At 42.7% G+C, this 20797-nt stretch overlaps 4 protein-coding genes across 18 annotated transcripts in view; 1 reads left to right on the forward strand and 3 right to left on the reverse strand.

Moving 5' to 3' along the window:
- Nucleotides 1-8912, forward strand: part of anks1ab (ankyrin repeat and sterile alpha motif domain containing 1Ab) — a 40991-nt gene extending 32079 nt beyond the window's left edge. For 4 of the 11 annotated variants that reach the window (XM_031871681.1, XM_031871680.1, XM_031871686.1 and 1 more), the window contains one exon: nt 2180-3138. In XM_031871681.1, the coding sequence (XP_031727541.1) occupies nt 2180-2599 (420 nt within the window). In that variant the 3' untranslated portion in view covers nt 2600-3138. The other 7 variants (XR_004213629.1, XM_031871682.1, XM_031871685.1 and 4 more) reach the window with 7 other exon arrangements.
- Nucleotides 7088-9602, reverse strand: LOC116396819 (T-complex protein 11-like protein 2). Its single transcript, XM_031871693.1, has 2 exons — nt 9354-9602; nt 7088-8739 (listed from the first exon to the last, which is right to left on the reverse strand). The coding sequence occupies exons 1-2, from the start codon at nt 9574-9576 to the stop codon at nt 8507-8509; spliced, it is 456 nt and encodes a 151-aa protein (XP_031727553.1). The 5' UTR covers nt 9577-9602; the 3' UTR covers nt 7088-8506.
- Nucleotides 9603-9987: 385 nt separating this feature from the next.
- LOC116396818 (T-complex protein 11-like protein 1) lies at nt 9988-16395 on the reverse strand. 2 transcript variants are annotated; one of them, XM_031871691.1, is made up of 8 exons: nt 16170-16395; nt 14406-14496; nt 14159-14288; nt 13908-14028; nt 12955-13175; nt 12322-12458; nt 11041-11222; nt 9988-10181 (listed from the first exon to the last, which is right to left on the reverse strand). In XM_031871691.1, exons 2-8 carry the CDS (start codon nt 14482-14484, stop codon nt 9996-9998), a joined length of 1056 nt encoding a protein of 351 aa, XP_031727551.1. In that variant the 5' UTR covers nt 14485-14496; nt 16170-16395; the 3' UTR covers nt 9988-9995. The 2 variants fall into 2 exon arrangements, with proteins under 2 accessions (XP_031727551.1, XP_031727550.1); XM_031871690.1 differs by lacking the exon at nt 16170-16395 and adding an exon at nt 15199-15317.
- An 892-nt stretch (nt 16396-17287) lies between these two features.
- The window catches only part of phc2b (polyhomeotic homolog 2b (Drosophila)), a 36518-nt gene continuing 33008 nt past the window's right edge, over nt 17288-20797 (reverse strand). For all 4 annotated transcript variants that reach the window (XM_031871722.1, XM_031871721.1, XM_031871723.1 and 1 more), the window contains 3 exons: nt 20636-20750; nt 19569-19881; nt 17288-19477 (listed from right to left, as the gene is read on the reverse strand). In XM_031871722.1, coding sequence (XP_031727582.1) covers nt 19323-19477; nt 19569-19881; nt 20636-20750 — 583 coding nt within the window. In that variant the 3' untranslated portion in view covers nt 17288-19322. The remainder of the gene's footprint in view (nt 19478-19568; nt 19882-20635; nt 20751-20797) is intronic.

A 20797-nucleotide genomic window follows, 5' to 3' on the forward strand; every position in this document is an offset into this window, starting at 1 on the left:
CCCCCCCCCCCCCCCCCCCCCCTCAACTCTGAGTCACTCAGATCAGGCGAGATTTAAAAAAAACAACAAAAAAAAACATGATGGATGAATAGTTTCATTTGCTGCTTACAGGCAGGTATGTGATTCCCTCTGGTGTGTTTCTGAGGGCTCAGCCCGGCTAGTTGGACCCATCCACCGCTTCCTCTCTATTGATTGAGTGTGTTGCTTAAACGTTCACGTACACGCTGAGCTATACGCATTGATGCATTGACCTCTCAGGCTGCATATAACGAGCACTCAGTGATCACTGTCACCTGAGAGAGCACGCACACGACAAGACCACGTGCTCATGCAGAGACACAAATCACTTTGTTTTACTACCTGCCTGTAAGGATAATATATGGAGTAATCACAGAGCTGCATAATGAGTCTGTCTGGTTGTTTGAGTTTTAATTAGGGGGGGGGGGGGGGACTCCTATCTACTGCAATTTGTTTTAATGTTTTTATGGTTATGTGAATGCTTCCAAGCCTAGTTGGTTTAAACACAGTTTGCAATGTTGGGCTGTCCCCTCATAGACGATTAGTCAACTAATCGCTCGTTTTGGTCTCAGCGGGACTAAGATGTATTTAGTCGATTGGTCGTTTTGGGGATTTTTTTCATGCGGGATGACTCATTTCCAAGCAACTTATGAGCACATCTCTGGTAAACACAAGATTTAAAGCGGTGCTCTTGTGTGATTATTTGTGGAGAAACTGAGCTGTTGATTAAATCAACTCATCGATTCGTCGACAAAATTGTTTGAGTGTTTGTTACCTAATAATCGAGGACAGCCCTATTGCAATAAGGGTGACAGACGTACCGTTTTGAATTATTTGTAATATTTGAAAAAAAAATGGATCTGTGGTTTCAGAGGTAGACCAACGCAGGCTTCTCATTTCTATCTGTCGACAGAAGATTTTCCACCTGAATAGACAGCTGTAGCTAGCTAGCTAATTCAGCTAATGTTAGCTCCGTTAGTTTGTTGATAAAACTAAAATAACTGTAAAGTGGTGTTGGATACGCACTTGATGGCCACATACATTACCTTTCAAAAGTTTGGAATCGCCTGCCACAAAAGCTTGATTGGGAACAGTCTGATGGCTGACTACTTTCTTTATCTGAAAGGGCAGAAAGAGACAAAGGTACCTCTGAGCAACAGTCAAATAAGAACAGAAATCATTGATGAAAGACATCGGAAGCATCGCTTCAATGCCAAACAATGCAGCCTGTAACAAACTGGACTCAACAGGCATGTTGCTTTAACAAAGCTATTCTTCAAAGGTCAATAGAAATAGAACTTTAATCTAGGGCCAGCACTAATAGAAGTGCATCATATTATATCAGTTGGACCTACTATGAACTGACAATCACAGTTTAAAACTCTTCAATTTAACCACTGAGTAGACTGCAGAGGGCCCAAAGGAAAACGGCCTCCCAAAATATTTAGAACACAATACTGTTTATGTCTCTGTTGAAATAGTCATTATTAGAAAGAAAGAAGAAGATCAATATAGCAGCAGATATTACATTTTTCCACTGTGGTTTACATAATATTGTGCTGAAATCTCCATGTCAGCATGTTGTCTGTGTAGGAAACATGGAGATAAAGAATAAAGACGTTGTTTTTGTTTTTGCAGTGTAAAGATTGTTAGTATCATATATATATATATATATATATATATATATATATATATATGATAAGGAATAATGTAATAACAGACTGTTGTTGACATGACACTGTTTACATGGTTTGTCCTTTCAAACTTTTAAACCTACATGAGAGAAAAGCTGTTAAGATGAGGTCTAAGCAAAGTGTTCGACAAACGTAATCTAAAGGACCCTTGGCTGGATTTGCTGGAGCGGACTCCAATACAGAGAATGAAGGAGCTAAAGTTAGCCTTCACTCCAGGTCTGGCCTCCACACAGAGGGAAAATCATCCACAGCTTGACAGAGCTGCCATACGGGGGAGAATTCTCGAATACAAATGCAAGAATACAGTGTAGAAGGGGTTCTTTTTGGTATAATTTGGCTCCTTTAGCTCTGAACAGGTGATGAACTGCTGCTACTGGATTTCGACTTTGTCCGTCCGATGCATTCAAATGCTCTGTCCCTCTATACTCTCTCGTTTTTTTTAACGTGTCTTTGTTCTTGTCTTCTTGGTCCTCCTGCCTCCCAGGGTGCCCCTCTGCTCGAATGCCGCTGCTGTCACTGTCACACGTGTACTACCCACCGTCCTTCCTTCCTCCCGTTGCACTCTGTTAGCCCTGGAGTCCAGGTCCTTCTCTTTCCTTTCCTCTATTCAACCTGTAATCACCACACTCATCTGCTTACACATCCATCCCTCCCCTCTTTGGTTTTTTTTGGTGGTTGGGGTGCCGCAGTGCACTTTGTCTCCTTGTTTTGTGGTTCTTAACATTTCAACCATAGACATTCTCTTCATCCCTTTACTTTCCCATCTCTCATCTTCATCTTACATTTCAGAGTTTAAGATGCAATTCGCTGAAGTTTTGTGGTTAAACGCATTCAGGGAAGAGAGGTTTTCTCGATGTTGTTTACCTTCTTTACTCAAGCTTCTATGATGGCTGTTGGCTTCGTTGCGTCAGTGAGAGCTTGTAAGCAATGGTTGAGGTTGTTTCCGTCAGGTGGTTTAAAGCTCCTTTTCAAAAAAACATTATATTGGTCTTTTTAAGACATGTTGAACTAGATGTCCTTCTTATGCAGAGAATTTTGAATTTCTTTTGACCATTTCAAAATCATGTGTAATCTGTATGTAAATCAGTATTAACCAGCACATGTGTGTTTTGACTGCTTATATTGTGTTTGTCTGAGCCACCGGCATAGAGCACATGTTGCTTTTGAACCACTAATCAGTGTATCGTTGAGCTCCCAGAGGGTCGTAGCTTCGGTTTTACTGCTGCTGCTTCCAGAGGCCGAGTGTACTTCCTGTCAGACATCATCCATGTTGTGGATTGAGCCCTGAGTGTCTGTGATTATAACACGATCACTGGACTGCACCTCTAATCCACATGCACGTGTGTGAGCTGAGGACTTGTCAGTGTGGCGCAATGGCCTCCTCCACTGCCGCCCGTCTCACGCCCTCCTCTCGTCCCTCCTCCCTCCCTCCCCCCTCGGCAGATCGACCCCCTGGAGATGGACGCCGACATGCAGTCCCTGGGCAGCACCTCCTGGCTCTTGGACCAGCGGGACTCCCACAGGCGCCCCGTCAGCACCAAGTACGAGACCACCATATTCTGAGGCCGGATCCCCATAGGCGGCCCTCAGCACCCCCTCGTACTTCCCTCTCCCCTCTGCATCTGATTCTTTATTTATCTCTCACGCACACACACAGACACACAGACATTTATACATGCGAGCCCCGTGCCTTCTCACTGTGATGGTATAGCATCCCTCAGAGTGGCCTACTCCTGCACCTTCCTTTGCCCTGCCCAGCGACCCACACCAACCTCTTTACCCGCCATGACAAACACTCCTGTGGCTCCCCCGTGCCTCCCCAAAAACCCTTGGAGCCCCCCACACTCGCCTGTTGCTGCTGCAGCCAATGGTGGAGCCCTGGAACGGATGATCCTGGACTGATCTCATTTTACAGTGGCCCTGCTCTCTCAACCAAACTGCCTCTTCCTCCTCATCCTCCTCCTCCTCAACGTGCATCTGCCTCCAAATCCCCGATATCTACCAGAGGTTCCATCTTTATTCTTCTTCTTCTTCTTCTTCTTCTTTCAGGCCATTCTTTAAATTGATTCACTGCAGGCAAAATGAGCATTTTTAATTTGTCTCTGTTTCTAGACTCCAAATGAGCTTAGTTTAATTTCCAGAAAGGTTAAGTTTATAATATTGAGTAAACTACAAACATGAGTATAATACCAAAATGGTCAGTGTGTTCAACTGTTAACAGAAAAGTTTAACTTTTTGAGGAAGGCGCTTATTCATTAAAGCTAGATGAGAATAAAGATACCACTCTCACAGCTGTACAGCAAATGTGCTACAGCCAGCAGCAGGCTAATTTAGCTTAGCATAAAGACTGGAAATGGGGAAAACGCTAGCCTGGCTCTGTCCAAAGATAAAAAAAAGTCTTCCTACCAGCACCTCATCATCTCACTGGTCCTGACCGGGACATAGTCCAGCACCCCCGTCAAAACGCCAATTTTTTTCGTTTTTACATTTAGGTTTTCGTACGTATTAAACAAATGGCATACAACGTGTTAATTAGCGAGCTTTATAGGTGCTGGTAGGTGGGTTTTTTAAATGTTGGACAGAACCAGAATAGCTTTCTCCATATGTTTCCAGTCTTTGTGCTAACCCAAGTTAACCGCTGGGTGGTGTCAATATTGACAAGAAAACCAATTAGCGTTTTCCCCAAAACGTTTAACTTTTCCTTTGAACGCGCCCTTTGGATATCGCTCATATCGAAGGTTTATTCTGTAATGTAACAGCATGAATCCTTTTCTAGTTTTTCCACCGTCACTTTTTCTTTTAGAATTTCTGAATTGTTTGGTTGTTTTGCCTCAAGACAAGTTATACATATTGTTTCTTTCTCCATCTTCAGCCTGTCCTGTCTTACCAGGCATCTACCACTGTGAGGCACTATGAGGAGGCTGCTTTGCTAGCATGGGATGCAAGACGGACAATTAAATCAATGACAGACAAAACAGCAACATGCAGCAAACAACCTGGTGTTTTTTTTTGTTTTCTACGCATTTGTACAATACTCATAACTACACCATGGCTTGGTCATGGATCTATCACTGATGTCTGAACTCGAACGGACCAAGAACTCAACCCGCGAACACACACACACACACACACACAGGTGGACAACTTTCCTACACTTTACTGAGGACAACAGCCTTACGTCATTTCGGTTATCTATAATCAACTAAAGCCCCCACCTTCCCCCCGACCTCCCTGAATACCACCACCACTGCACTCCTTCCCCTTCTGCTTCTAAAAGAAACAAAGACAACACTTCTGATTCCCCGGTGTGTTGAACTGACTGACGATGACGATGATCATGACTGAAGATGTCGTTCTTATGATGGTACAGACTTGTCCAGATGAGAGTTTCGCTCTGGCCTTTGTACCGCCCCGTCTGCAGTCTCTCAGCATTCACGGTAGCACCGAGAGACTGCGACTCACATCTTCTACGTGTCAATTAAAAAAGAAAGAAAAGAATAACACTGTGTTAAAAAATGTAGCACTATCCCTTTTAATACCTTATTTTTCTTTTCTTACGGCAAATAGGATATTAATGCATTTTGTGATACTTTTTTGATAGACTGATACACCAGATTGAAATACTTTTGGACAGAGCGATTACGAGGGGATCATGAAGGATCCCAACGTTGATACAACCCCAAGGCAAAAAAAAAACCCAACAACAAAGAGAATACTACCAAACAAAACTACACAAGAGTGTACTGGCATTGGATCCACAACATGATTTCATTTGACTCGTATATTAATGAGCCCGGAGCACATTTCCCCAACGTAGCATCTTATTATCATGATTACATGGGTCGGTATCCATGCTGTTTCACACCAATTTAGAATTAGGTACAGTACATGCAAAGTATGTCACTTGAAAATGAACGTCAGTGAAAAGATTTAATTCCACTACATTAACTCTGGTGTCGTGTGGATGGGAATGGATTTGTTATGCTGAGAACATGACACAGGTTTTTGTTTTTTTTAAAAGAAGAATTTCCTTCCTGCACTGTGACTCAAAAATGCTCGGCGTGGAGTCGACACATATCTGTTGGTCCTCCCCTGTGTGCACTACTACCTACTGTGCGTGCTGTATGCCTTGTTGTCTGTCCTCATGGGAGTTTGGACCGTTTGGCCGTTCCATCACTGTCCCGCCGTCCTTGTCTGTGTGCTGCAGGAGATGTGAGGTATTGAGCTCCTCTCCAGAAGACAGTGTGTGTGTGTCTGGAGACTGACTGTTAAGCTGTAACTGGTTCGTGTGCGGTACCGTGGCCGTGCCATTGCCACTTTGTTCTGACTGTTAGCTTCCACTGACGATGCATGTTGGCAGTGTTTCTTTTGTGTGTTTTCTGTACCCTTCGATGCACTTGAGCCTGAGCAGTCTATGTATGTACTGTAGCAAATGTCTCGTCCGTCTCCTCTCACCCACCTGCCATTTGCTTTTCACGTCCCCCCCCCACACCCCCCTCTCTTCGTCACGCACCATGACAGCGATTCATCCTCATCCCTCCACGTCATCATTCCGCCCAACATTTTGTCACGTATGTTCTTCCATTTTGGCGTGTCACCAAGACGACCTGCTCTAGTATGGATGCATAGTATAAAAGCATTACAACTTTAATGAGCAGCCGCTATTTAAAGCAAGTTTTGGTGGCATGATTTTTGGCTGTGCATGTACCAGTCTTCTTTAACATTTGGTGTTTTCCTTGTGTAGCTCACCCCAGCGTTCAAGTTTCCGGATACCAAGCTGTGAGTTGAAGGGGAGCAGCCGATGCGAGTGTGTGTGTTGAGTTGTAGTGGGCAGGGCAGTGGGAAAGAGGTAGAGAGAGAGAGAGAGAGAAAACGAGAGGTAAGCCTTATGCAACGTGCAGGGCCAAGCAGACTCTGTATATCCCCCGCTCCTCCACTGCCCCTCATATGAAATCCCAACACACTGACGAAAAGGTGACCTGTTGTCCCACGTCGCTGGCTAAACGGGACCTGTGTATCACTCAGAAATCAGAAAAGGGTCACGTCTATGTCCTGAGCTCCATGTGACTTTCTGACCGTGTCATGTATAGGTACTGTTTTGTTTAAAAGCACTGTAGACCATAAATGATAAAGACCATTTAACGAACATTTCTATTGATTCAGGGTCTATTGGCGGTAGTAACTGTCACAGTTATTAAGGGTAAACAGAAATGTAACAAAAAAATAAACTACCAGCATACAATGCTTCGCCCATGTTTGTGGACAGAGCACGGTTTGTCTATGAAAATGTGATACTGTTTCAAATTTCAAAGCAATATTATATTAATGAAGAATTAAATAATACAATGACAAAAGAATCCCTCTCACGTCTGTTGTCAGCATTGATTTTGTTTTATGGTTAAAAAGTAAAACACAGAAACATCACAGCAGCTGTTTGGACTCTAAAGAGACAAACATAACAACATTGTTATCTACATTGTACAATATCAGTGTTTCCCTGCTGTGGGGAATAGTGGATGGTGCAACTAATACATCAACAAAAGATGTGTGCGTACCATTTGTTGTGTTACATCCAAGCCCCAGAGCTCAGCGTCTGACTTCCTGCTCTGCTCGGAGCTGTTAGAGGGCCACACACGTGGTTTCACATGTTTAACTCGTTTTATGAAAACTATTTCCTCATGACAACCGTTCTGCTTTAGAGTTCTACTACAACAATTTCACATTTGGTCTGTATTTCGGCTAACATTCAAGGTGTCCATGTGTGTATTTATTTCAGCACAATATGAAAATATGCTAGCTGAGATGTGAAACTTGCTCGACTCAAGTCACTTTAAAAAGAAGATTGAAATACAATCTTACCGGTTGTTAAGAGGGCAATCTGTTGCACTTTGAACTTTCAGTTTGTTTTTGTGTTTAGCTAAACCCGTGTTAAGTTAACTGGATACACTTATAATAACTAACTAACTGTTACAAATGTATTCAGTAATCATTTTCCCAGAATACTGATTAAACTTCATCAAGGTGGACCGTGAGGCCTCGCAGAATTTCGATACGCATATTGATTTGTTGAGTGGAGTGAGTCATGGCTGCTCAAAAGTGAAAAATGAATCAATTTGATTTTCGTACAAATAAGCACCTGTTTGCTCCACCACCTCCCACCAATCTGAACTGTAAGGGAAACACTGAGAATATTGTTGGTTTATAATGAAAAGGTGCAAAAAAAAAAAAAAAAATGAATTCAGAAAAAGTGCACACAGTTTTTGGTAAATTATACGTAAACATCTATCAACATAAAGATAAGAAGAGAAACCTGCTACATATTAAAACTATTAGAAGTATTATTTACAAACTTAGCATCATCTTTGGTACTTATTTGGTTATTTTCCTGAGGGTGTTTATCTTGAAATAAAGTGAACTGAGAACTGAAAACCTTTTCAGGCTATTGATCATAATCAGTCTCTTGTTGTGACTCTTTTCATTAGCACACTAAAAGCTATTTGTTACTCTTGTCTGGGTGAAAACCGTTATTCATTTTGTTTTCCTAATGTTTTATGCTCTCAAATGTGTGGTGATGGTGCACCACTGCAATAATAATGAATCTGCCTTCTGTTTTTGACCTTTTGTTTTGTTTAAACACCTTAAAAAAATATAATATACAACTTTTTTTTTTTTTAAATCTGCAGACTGTAAATGTCTTTCCCTCAAACATTCACTGTTCACTGTATTTACACTATAGCGACGCATTCAATGGCGAATGGCATCTTATGTTAAGGTCACCAGAGGTGGCCCTCAGCCTAGCGTGAGTCCTCCCCGGTCTCAGCCTCTCCTGGTGGGAACAGCACTTTCCTGAGGATGGGTGCGTAGAAGGGCCCGAAGACGCTTCGGTTGAAGTGGACGATTCGCCCAAAGGCCGTCCCCAGCTCGGCTAGCTCGGCGCTCACCAGCCCGAGGGGAGCGGGCAGCGCTGGACTCCTTTTAGCGAGGCCGCCCTGCAGCATGGCCCGGAGGAAGCCCTGTACTCTGTCTCCTATGTTTGATGGAGAGAGGGATGAGGGGGTGGAGGGCGAGAGAAGGAAAGAAGTCGGCACTCTGCGGCGGCACACATCCAAGTTCAAAAACATCCATGTGGACATGCGACAAGGCAAACTAACTGACATTTTAACGCATGTTCTCTCCTACAGATTAAAATATACTACCATATACCGCATTATTCTGTGACTATTTTGATAATCAATTAATAGCCAGTATTTTTTTTCAAGACAAAATGCCCAAAAAATCCTGCTTCTGAATGTGAAGATTTACTGTTTTTTTTTTTTTTCCATGTATGAGAGCAAAATGTTTTAGTTTTGGACTGAAAATGATGGGTGTGAGGATGTCAACGTAGCTGTCAATTAAGAATATAACGGGCGGATGAACCAATAGTGAAAATAAGCGTTACTTGCAGGGCGTGTTTGGTGCATCCCTAAACTAACAGAATTTTCTAAACCACACACTTTAAAAGAAATAAAACAGAAATAAAACTAACACTGGTGCCATAACAGCTTTAAATACTTAGAAACTTAAATCTTCTATGTGGATTTTTACCACTTCCCCCCCCCCCCATTTGTGCTTCATGTAGTCATTGATGGTGCTCAGCCTGACCTATGAGTGTGCGGACAGGGTTGTTGTGCTTCCACAGCTCCGATATTTGTCCTCTCAGCAGATCCTGGCTCTCCCGAGGCAGCACTGCTGCTCCTCCCCGGCCGCGCACAGCTTCGGTCACCAGCTGCAGCACTGTCTCCCCGAGCCCCAGCAGCACCCCCTTCAGTTTAGCTTCCCTGCGGCACCAGAAACCAGCATGAGACACATTACCAGCAGGCTTCATTAGATGTGTATTAAGTCAAAGGCCTATGAATTTTTCCATTTATAAGGAGTGTTGAGCAAAGAGTCGACTTTCATGAGTCCTGGGACCCATGGAAGTCAATAAATAAGGGTGTTTAATAGCTTCTAGGGCTCTCTGGTTTAGATTAAATAAAATTACATTTTATTATAGGTGATTAAGAATTGAGAAGTAGCCGGTGCTGCATTTTATTGTAGCTTGGAGTGTGAGCAGGCCTTGGATATCACAAGCTGCTGTTCCACATTTATCCACTAATCATGACGGGGCCTCTCTTGAACAGAAAGAATGAGGTTAGCTGGATCCGTTCTGACAGGTCAGTCGTCTCCTGTCACCTCCATCGGTTTCCTTCTCATACAATACCTGTTCCCCATGACAGCCAGTACAAGCATCACCAAATCCTCCTCTTACCTGGTGTGACTGCCCTCCAGCAGGGCAGTGACGGACTGCCTGAGTCTACCTACAAACCCCTGCAGGGAGAAAACGGCGTCCCCACACTGAGCGTTGGTCAGGAGCAGCACAGACGCCTCCAGGACCAGCATCTGGAGCCGCTGGCCCAGAGCGTCCAGCCGGGCTCGGTCCATCAGCACAGTCTGCGTGTGGAGGTCAGGGTCACGTGTCAAACAGGTTAATCACAGGGAATCCGCAGCTTAAATAGAAGCAGGTTCAAACAAAGCAAACGGCTACATCTAGATGAAAACGTGTCACTGGAAACAGGGACAAATTGTAGCTCTACTAAATGGAAAAATAATGGAAAACACTACTTTATTTATTTAATCATATAGAATATGATAAATATGATATGAAAACTAGGCGTCAATGGAGCGGAGAGTTTAAACAAGTTAGCTAATAGTGATGGATAAATTATTCAAATCTGTGGCTTAAAGTCATGAATAAATTGCTTAAAAAGCTAAAAGTAGCCTCGTGGATAAAATTGATGACTAAAAGAAATGAATAAAAATAACTTAAGATGGATAAAATAGATAAAAAGTTTAAATAGCTGGCTAAAAGTAATAAATATGTGGTTGAAATTATTAGATAAAAGAAATGGATATGTGTTTAGGCACTCCATGTGGAAGTAACAGAAATGCAAACTTGACAAAAAGCACCCAAACATTCAGTTTAATTATATGAAGGTATTATCGTAGGCTAACAATGTCTGCTTTTATATAATTAATCGTGTTAAGTAACCTGGAGTTTAAAATCAGATGATGAGGTCACATGGTGGGTGATGTTGATGAAGGAGTGTCTGAGCTCATCTGACAGGCTGCGTCAGTGCATCAGACTGAAGAGGTGCTGCTTGAGCCCTAATGTGCTGTCACATGCGCTAACATGCGGCGGGGTGAGGAGGAGTGTGTGAGGGGACTGAATATTTCCTGAGGATCAATAAAATATCACTCGATTGAAATTGCAAAGTGCAATGTGATGTCATTTTTGCATGCTGCAGCTGACCTCGGGATATTTCTGGTCTTGCGGGTCCCAGTGTAGCAGACGCATGTAGGCCTGGTCGAGGACAGCGGTGGCGCTGACAGGACCCCGGCTGTCAGGACTGGAGGACTCAGACCGAGCTCCGACGGCCGCCGCCTCTTCTGACGCCACTGCCTGAAGCCAAGCGGTGGTGTCGTCCAGAGAGGCTGAAGGGAAACAGTAAAACACATGACAAAGGTAGCGGTTACCAGAGGAGTCACATGGTGTTTCGGGTGGTACAGACATGGATCTGCTTCAGTTTTCTTCCTCAGAAAATGGGTTTAAAGGGGCAATGTGTAAAATCTTCCCAGTATTTGTAGTTTAAAACATGAAATAAAAATAAACCAACAGTATCAACAGGATATGTAAAGACGTGTTGGTGTCATGTCAAAGACGTCTTTGTTTTGTGTCGCAGAGATATCTCCTGAGATAAGCACGCAAACAGTCCTGTCTTGTAATAACACTTGTACCTCTAGAGGCGATAGTGAGTCACGGTAGCGTCCTTTCTGCCTTCATGAGCAGACTAAGAAGTAACTGCTCCAAGGGCGTGTTGCCTTTTGGGGTACAGCGTCTTTTAGCCTACGTATTGATAGTTTGTTTATTGGATTTAATCCAAAGTGTCCTCGCTGCCACCACGAAACAAGTCCAGCTAACCGCTAACTGACTTCTCCTGGAGCCGCCGGGAGGTCAGTTAGCGGTTAGTAGAGGTGAAATACTAACCCGGATTTGTTTGGAGCATGCGGCCAAAAACTGTAAATTGAACCTTTAAATGTCTGTTTAGGTAGTACGGGGAATAAAACCGGTTAAATTACGTCCACAGCACATTTGCTTCACTCTCACAACAGCTGTAACACGATGAGGAAATTACTTTTTTGAAATATACTGGCACCTTCTTCCATAACTAAGATAATGCTGGCATAAGTGAAAACATTTATTAACCACAGTAATTCATTTACTAAAAATATGTTTTTTTGGAGGGCAATCGTCTTATATAAAGACTGTGATTGGCCAGCTGTACCAAGACAGAATATCTGTGCCAGAGGTCACTGATTGGCTGTCCAGCTCTTCACTTCATCTGTGAGAAGCTGGAAAACAGCAGGATGGTGCTTAGAGGGACAAAGGTCAAAATCAGTTTAATTAAAAAGAATAAATTTCACAGAAGGTTTCACCTTCATCAACCATCACTCTCTCACACACACACACACACACACACACACACACACACACACACACACACACACAGCAGATTTAAACACCCTTCCTCACCCGGCTGCTTGTCCAGGATCTGCTGGAACTTGGCCCTCTCGTAATGCACGGCCTGCTGCAGGAGGTGAGGCCTCAGGCTCTGGATGGTGAAGTTGACCATGTCGGTCTTCATCAGGCCCAAGACGCGGAAGATCTCCCTGGGGGGGGGGGGGGGGGAAGCACTTCTGAGTGAAACAGCTTTTCGGATGAAAAAAGCAAACAAGCGAACTATGATGCTCTTCTCAAAACTGAGGAAGTGTAATATTGTTGACTAAATGACTGAAATAAAGTATATAAATAAACCCACATTTACAAAGGATTGGCAGTTAAGGTAAATATATAATTTGGCCTACTAAAATCCTATTAATATATAAATATATTAATATAATCCTTGGGATGCTACAGTGACTTCCTGTTTACATAGTTGATAGCTTCTGACTGGACAATACCAGAGATGTTTCCTTGTATATGATTTTTACTAAAGTCTTTACTATCGCTAGGACATTCCTGAACTTTCACTGGTGCGACCCAATTTATTAAATCTGTTTTCTGGGTTGGTCAAACATTGTTGCTTAATTATCTTTTAGAAAAAATTAATAAAAGAATGTGGTAATATATAACAAGTTTTGTCTGGTGTCAGTTTTCCCCCCTCACCTCAGGAGCTCCACAGGGTCCCTGAGGTCCCTTAGCGCCCTGACCGCTGGGTCACGTACAGGTGCGCATAGAGATGCCATGGTGTCGATGATGTATCCTGCCAGTCTGTGGAGATCCAGAGCCCCGTGATCGACCTCCTGCCGGATCAGCTCCATGTCCAGCACCTCGTCCAGCTGAGCTCTCAGTCTGACGTGACCGGGCAGCAGTAGGGACTGAAGCATCTACAGGGAAATATTAGTAACAAGAAAAATAATAAAATCCTGTACAGTAATGCCAAAGATGTGTGTGAGGTCATTTAGAAATGGTGTCGCTGTTAGATGGGAACACTGTAAAATGACAAAATACAAACTGTAGCTTGATTATAATTCTTTAATTACGGCATTTCATGTCGAGTCTCTGATGTACGCCGACACATCTTCATCTCATCTTTTTGATCTCTAAACATAGCGTCTGACAGGCGAGCTTTAAGCCAACTCTGGTACAGAACATCAAATACTAACATTTATATTTAATATTGAACATGGTCCCTTGGTTATTAAATAAATAAATATACTGTAATCGATATAAATACATGTTTTTCGCTTTCATGCTAAGAGTTAGATGAGAAGATACCAAGAAATAGACATAAGAGTAGCATCAATCCTCCCATCTAACTCTGCCTGAAAGTGAATGGGCACAATGAAGATTATCATCACTTATTACACCAACTGAAAGCACCGCATCACTGTCTTTGTCATCACTATCTATCAGCGCGAATAGATTTACCAATAACAAACATGTTCAGTTGTTTCCCCTAATTTATTTCCCTGTGAATAGCACACAGCTCTCATGAGCCGTGTGCTTATCTCGTCATCTGTCCATACTGTAGACATTGTTTTGATCTTCACATCAGGATGAATGGGGTCTTTCCTCGGCTATACCGATGCCTCTGATTCGATGCCGTGCACACTTACAGTCTTGACTTCCTGTAGCAGAATGACGGCATGGCTGTAGTTTGGAGGATCGCTGGTCAGCTGCTCTTGAAGACTGTCCCAAAACGCCCGGTGAACGATCTCCGTCACTCTGCCCTCCAGGCTACAGAAGGGAAAAAACTATTAAAGATTTAAAAAAAAAAACAAAAAAAAAACAGCTCAAAAGAGACTTTACTCTCATTTAATTTGGGATATAGGAATAACCACGGTCACTTTCGGTGTGTTTTTCTTGCCTGTCAGTCGGAGGACTCCTGGGTTTGAAGCAGAAGTCTCGGTTCAGCACTATCTCATGTGCGAGGTTCAGGTTGGAAAGACAATTTCCCAGCTCCATCAGACTGGATAATGAGGCGGTGGGTGGGCTCCCTGACACCACAGACAGGACACACACACACGCAGATAATTAAAGCTGCCACGGTGGTAGTAATTCAATTACTAATGGTCCCCTAATGGCCCAATAACGGCCATAATAAAGCTTCATACCTGTGGGAGAGTCAAGTTTTTCCAGACAGGGAAGATCCGCAGGGGAATCATCAGCGGCCTCGTCTCTTTGATTCGGCATTTAGGCAAAAGTCTGGGTGGAAGAAGAACTCAGATCTTTTACTTAAGTAAAAGTAACAATACCACAGGGTAGAAATACTCATAAATACTGTAGCCAACATTAGATTACGGTCATAGCAAAGAAGTAGGAAATGGAAATACTCAAGTAGAGTACAAGTACCTCAAGATTGCAGTGCTGGAATGTAACTAAGCACATTTACATAGCGCCCAAGTACAATTTTGACATGTAGTATTTCCATTTTATGGTACTTTATACTTCTACTACACTACATTTCAGAGGGAAATATGGTAGTTTTTGCTCCACTACATTCATTGGAAACTTAAATAGGATGCAGTACTATTCCATCAATGCAGTAGTATACAAAGTACTGTATCTGAAATTGGCTTCACACTGACAAACTCCAACATTACAATGCTCTGTATTAATTGGTGATGAAACAGAGTAATGTAATATTCTACAACAAAAAACTAAAATGAGCCATTGTGCATCACCAGGACTTTTACTTTTTGATACTTTGAGTACATTTTGTTGATAATACTTTTACTGAGTAAAGGATCCGAGTACTTCCTTCACCACTGTAATTAAAGTTAAGCACAGTAAAGGTTAACGTAACCACCACTGAAAAAGCAAAGCAAAGGTCATACATTAAAAGAACAATCTAACGCAAGCATGACACTGTGACGACTATAAGACATCTTTTAGAGAATAGCCTACCTGTAGCTGGTATTACGGTCACTTTATTCAAACTTATTTATGAAAAATGGGAAATAACAAGCTGAAACGTTACATACACCCGTCTATACCGTTTAAAAGTATCATACAGATCATCACAACATCAGCGTTAAAGTTTGAACCTGGGCTAAACCACTCTAAAAAGGATATAGGGGGAGGTTAAAAGTGACAGCCATTGTTATAGTTTGAACACATAATCTAAACCTGTTTCTACAATTGTAGAGTGATGTAAACCTTCATGTACACGCTTTAGATTGTTGACTCTTCTACATTTCTTATTTAAAATACAGGAAAAGACAGCGGCTTCATTTGGTTTGGTCCGTTCTCAAATCAAAACAGTGGGCGTGTCAGTAGCGTGTCACTACTGCTTTTGAAGGAAACGTATTGTACTCAGCCTGTTCGTACCTGTTCCCTGTTTGTTCAGTGGAAACAAAATAGAAAGCGGTCGGTGTGTTTGTATAAACGGTCCATTGTTCGAGACATTTATGAGTTAAACAGCTGGAAATGTCCTGTTTCCTATGAACCAGGAACTTCGAGAGAGCACCGAGGCAGAAGAGATTAAAACCGCAGAGGATGAGCAGTGAACACAAACCAGTCTATGACCCAAACATGTGAAGAATATACTCCAAATTCTTTAAATAAACATCTCTGATGAAATCATCATCAATATCCTTTTCTAGATACTATTTATGTACAGCGTACCTTAAATGCCTCGTGCTCCCATACACAGTTGCATGCACTCTTATTATGTCCCTAAAATATCTATACATACAATTGCTTTGAAGACATCCCCTCCATTTAGAAATACTGTCGGATTTATGCGTCCGTTTATACTTTTTAAAATGTATTTGTATTTGTGTATTTTGGGGGGGGGCTTTAAATTATACTTGTAATGTCATTGTTCGTACACTTGAAATTGTTGTGACAGTTGTACTTAATAAAAATTGTCTTACATTATTTGGTACATCCGACCTATCTCACACTTGCTGGGGACTCAGGAGTACCGTGTCGAATTTTGGGCAATTTGGACGAAGCAGTATTCCAGTAATACTCCAGTAATAAGCTAAAGCTTGCTTTATAAATATAATATATTAGTCTACAGCTAATTACAATTCCTCCTCGGCATAGTGAAGGATGGTCTAATGGAGTTTTGCGACTACTATTAGTTGTCTTCTTGCTTCTTCACGGTTGCATTTTGTTTGTTCGCCCTCTGGCGGCAGAATACTGAAACAACGCGCGTTGAGAATAAACGCGTTTGAAGCGAGCTTGTAGCTAGATGGCGCACGTCATGGTGCCACGCATGTACTGTATAAACAAACTAAAGGCCATGTGTTACTTTTAATAGTACGACTAATAATACCACAATACCGCACAGTGAAAGTGCTAAATCTATACATTTGTTTTACTTTAAGTGAAGAGTGCATTATCAGCACAATGTACTCAATTTACTGTCTGTTTAAGGTGGAACTTTGAATTCAAATATAATTCTGGATAGTTTAATGAATAACAATGCAAGTAGAAGTAATAATAAACCTATAGCTGTTTGGGGCCCATATAGTAGCCTACCTTGCCCAATAGTAAAGTCTGCCCACTCCGGACGGCAACGAGAAGAAGCCGATCCAAGGTCTGTGTCGGGTTTGAGTGGGTACATGTGCTCGTGTGTTAGATTAGAGGAGAGTGCGCGGTGTGGATCCTGTTGCAGGGCATCGTTGTTGCAGGGTTGTGTAGTTGTGTTCGTTGCCTCATTGGTAAAGTTAGGAGCCTTGGGGATGTGTCTGCAACGCGTGGAGACTATTGCTTAGTTAATTGCCTTGGCTTGCATCCATTAAATCTTCTATATTACATATCGAGTCTGTGTAAGACTTCAGCGTAACACTGGAGCACTAGGTAGCGGTTGCTACAGGGCTTTTTGCACGCTGCTCCCAGCCCAAACAAAACCTAAATACCCGACAATAATAATTTTGAGTTATTGTTTTCTTACAAACCAGGAACTGTTACCTTTGAGAAGGTGCCGAGACAGAAATAGACTCTTTCACACAGACTTACACAAAAAAATGGCCGAAGACAGAACTGTATTGCAAATTATTTATAATTGCAAAATGTTGTGTAACAAACTGTTTTGATAAATACAAGCATTTGACAAAGCCTCATCTAAAAAAGGTTGACCTTCCATCACAGCCACAATACACAAATAGATTTAAACATATTTCATTAGACAAAAACAAACATTAAAAAACAATTCCCAGGCCATGATATTTATACATTTGCATATTTCAAAATATTAAACACCATTAAATTTCTGTCTTAACCACAGCTTCACACTTAGTTTCAGTCTTTCCCCCTCAATCAAGCTGCTATGTACATATATGTACATATACGTACATATACACTTGTTTAAATTCCACTCTCACTCTGGTGGAGTGTCTCATAACATTAAAGCAAGTAAAAAGGAAAATAAGTGCCAAAAGCGGGGCTGTGTGACGAGAGCAGCACACCCTCATTGTTCCTCAGATAACTTAGTGTCTTCCTATGAAACTGAGACAAGAAATCAATGTCAGATTCTAGAAGATCATTTTGAAAAAGCTGCGAAAAATCATCTAAGTCGTTAAAATCTACAGGCGAAAAACTGGAGAGTTCATGAAAGGGAAATCAATGTCACAAAAGAAACCGTTTCTCTGCATTCGAGCTTTGAATTGGAGAGCTGCGAGTCGCATTGTGAGAAAAAGGCAACGGAGCGCCGACTGAATAAAAATGAGAACATTGATCAACGCAAGTATCTGTTCCCAGCCTCACAGAAGGGGCCCTCTTTCATTCACGCTAACAAAACTGTACAAAAAAACATCTCTAATAATAATAATCCATTCAGACTTCACTCACGTTGTCGTAATGCCGTAATTCAGAGACCCGACTCGGGCACAACTGAGATGTAGTGCACTTTGGCACGACAGGTTCTTTCAGTTTTATTTGATATTTTCTCCCCTTTACAAATGCTCGTATCAAGGAACCTCCACTAGACATGTAATAAAGGCCTTAGCATCATCACCTAGTATTAATAAGCGCTCTTGTTGTCGAATGTTCTGCCCTCATTATGATAAGATCTTAAAATGCTAAATAGGTACACCTGGCTGTGATCTGATCAGTGTTGGGTTCCAGGTCTGGTGGATCCAACAGCAGACCCAATGCTGTGTGTTCTGCATGCACGTTAGGGCTGTCAACCAATATTCTCAATTTTAACATATTCGAAGGGTAAAGAAAAAACGATTTGGAATATAAATATTAATATTCGATTGGGGAAAATGTCTCGGCCACAGAGAGAGACGCCGTGTCCTAACAGCTAGCGCTACGTTACGTCATGTAAACAAACCAGCAGCTGTGCGGCTGAGATAAGACTGGCGACAGAACTTAAAGGATGGGTGAGTTGTGCCTTTTATCTTCCCACATTTGTACTTTTTAAACAGAAAACACACGTTATGTTGTGAAATTTCCTGGTAATGACGTACAACGTAGCAAACAGAAGCGTTCAGCTCCCTGTCGATCTCCCTCCAGCTCGATATTTCAACTTCACCAATCAGCCGTTTAAAGCAAGCAACCAGAACAAATAGAAGCACTGCGTCTGACAAAAGTTCAGCTCAAAACTGGCGCCCAGTTAGGAACACGACGTCATGAACAACTTGTTCTTTAGCCAGATCAGGTATCAAGATACAGCTTGCATGTTAGTACCATGTGTGTCATTCACTCATTTAATGTGAGAATGAACATTTTGTAATATGGCACAAACCTCACTGTGGCTCCTGAATTTAGTCCCTGTGAGTGCACGTAAACATAAACAGCTTCCAGCGCTCCAGCTCTAAACATAACTGCCATCAGTCCTGCTAAAGACAGAGCTGACGTTTACAACGTTATTGAGCAGATGCGGGTGAATACGAGTGTGTTTCAAAGGAACCAGTCCAGTAGTGGGGAGAAGGCGAGGTCATAGTGCAGTCAGTCTGTGTCGTCAGTGCCACGATATCGTCGGGATAATTCTGAGGAGTAATCATAATTTAGTTTTACAGTCCGCTCTTCTCTCACACACTTGCAGACAGACGCACGCGAGTCACTCTTTGCTGCTACGAGTCTTTGAGCATGTTGATGCGTGCGAAGATCTTGAGTGCAGGTCCCAGTTTAATGTTCATGGTGCTCATGAGGTGGTCCTCCTTCAACAGGAGCAGGGCCTGTCCGTCAATCTCCTGAGAGCGGAACTCGTCCGCGATCTCCTGACAACCTGCACGAGCCGCAGAGGAAGAAGTCAAGTCACACTCAAATTCCTAAGCAGAATAAATGTGTGTATGCAACGCCGCGTTTGCTTCTCTGACCTGGCAGCGACCGGATGAACTCGTAAACCTCCTCCACGTTCCACTTGGTGGGGTCGTTGGGTAAGAAGCGCCGACAGGGCGAAGGCGCATCTCGAACGCTACAGACGTCCTGGTCGGAGGCCCTGCTCGGATGCCGGTGGGCGGGGACCTGAGCGGGAGCCAGGGGCCCCGAGCTGGCCGCCGACAGCGGGGACGGCGGCTCCTCGTAGCTCGACATGTCCGAACACGGGCTGGACTCCTCCTGACTGGGCTGCGAGGGGTGCGGCGAGGATATGGAGCCGCCCGGAGTCTGCTGCGGGGACGGGGGCAGCTTCTGAGGAGCGAAACAGTTCGAGTATGACGTGAAAATGAATAGATCGTCAGTAAAATACCACCGGGACATTGTGTTAGACGCCACAAAGATTAAAAGGGGTGATGAGTGAGATTTATACTGTTCAATAGCTTCAGTCTAGTACACCTGCAGGGGTTTGATGGATACCAGCGCCTCGACAGAGCTGAACCCTCTGGATTATAAAAGGGACTTCTTGGTCCAAACATGAAACAAAAGCACAGGCGGTTCAACCCTCGAGGCATTACATAACTCAAAAGATTTCGGCTATAAAACCGTAATAAGATTGTTCTCCAGCCAAAAAAAAAAAAGACCATTATCATTATTCAGTGTCATCTAAACTATTTGTCTCGATTGTAAAAATGTTACTTTATTGTGTCATTACAAGTTTCAGCATTTCAAGGGCGGGAAAGTCGTGTCACTGGATATCGAGAAGAACCACGCCAAAGTCTCACATGAGAGGCTAATAAAAACAACTAAACAATGAGGCAAATAAAGAGGCTTTTGATGTTTATATAACTTGTGCAGCAGGCAGAACATCTCCATCAATGCTTCTCTGCTCCTGCTGGTCACCAATAAATGTTGACAAAGACGATAAAGTACATTTAGAGACAGAGGGACATAACTGGGCACTGACACAAATTATGCTTAAGTTCATTAAAAAGCAGGAGGCGTGAAAAGTGCAGGGCATAAAATGTGCAGTGGAAGCAGTATCTGATGGGAGGTAAAGTGTGTGTACCTGCTTCTTCGCCGGCACACTGGAGCGACCCGGAGATCTTCTGCGCCAGCGATTCGTCGGTTTAGTCCTCTCTGGACGGAAGAGGCCAATCCGCTTCGTGCATCCGACGTTGTACCTGTCGACAGAGGTCCACTGTTAGAGCTCTTTTTTTTTTTTTTTTTT

Source organism: Anarrhichthys ocellatus, unplaced genomic scaffold, assembly GCF_004355925.1.
Source record: "Anarrhichthys ocellatus isolate YVR2014 unplaced genomic scaffold, GSC_Weel_1.0 scaffold60, whole genome shotgun sequence".
Taxonomy (NCBI): Eukaryota; Metazoa; Chordata; class Actinopteri; order Perciformes; family Anarhichadidae; genus Anarrhichthys; species Anarrhichthys ocellatus.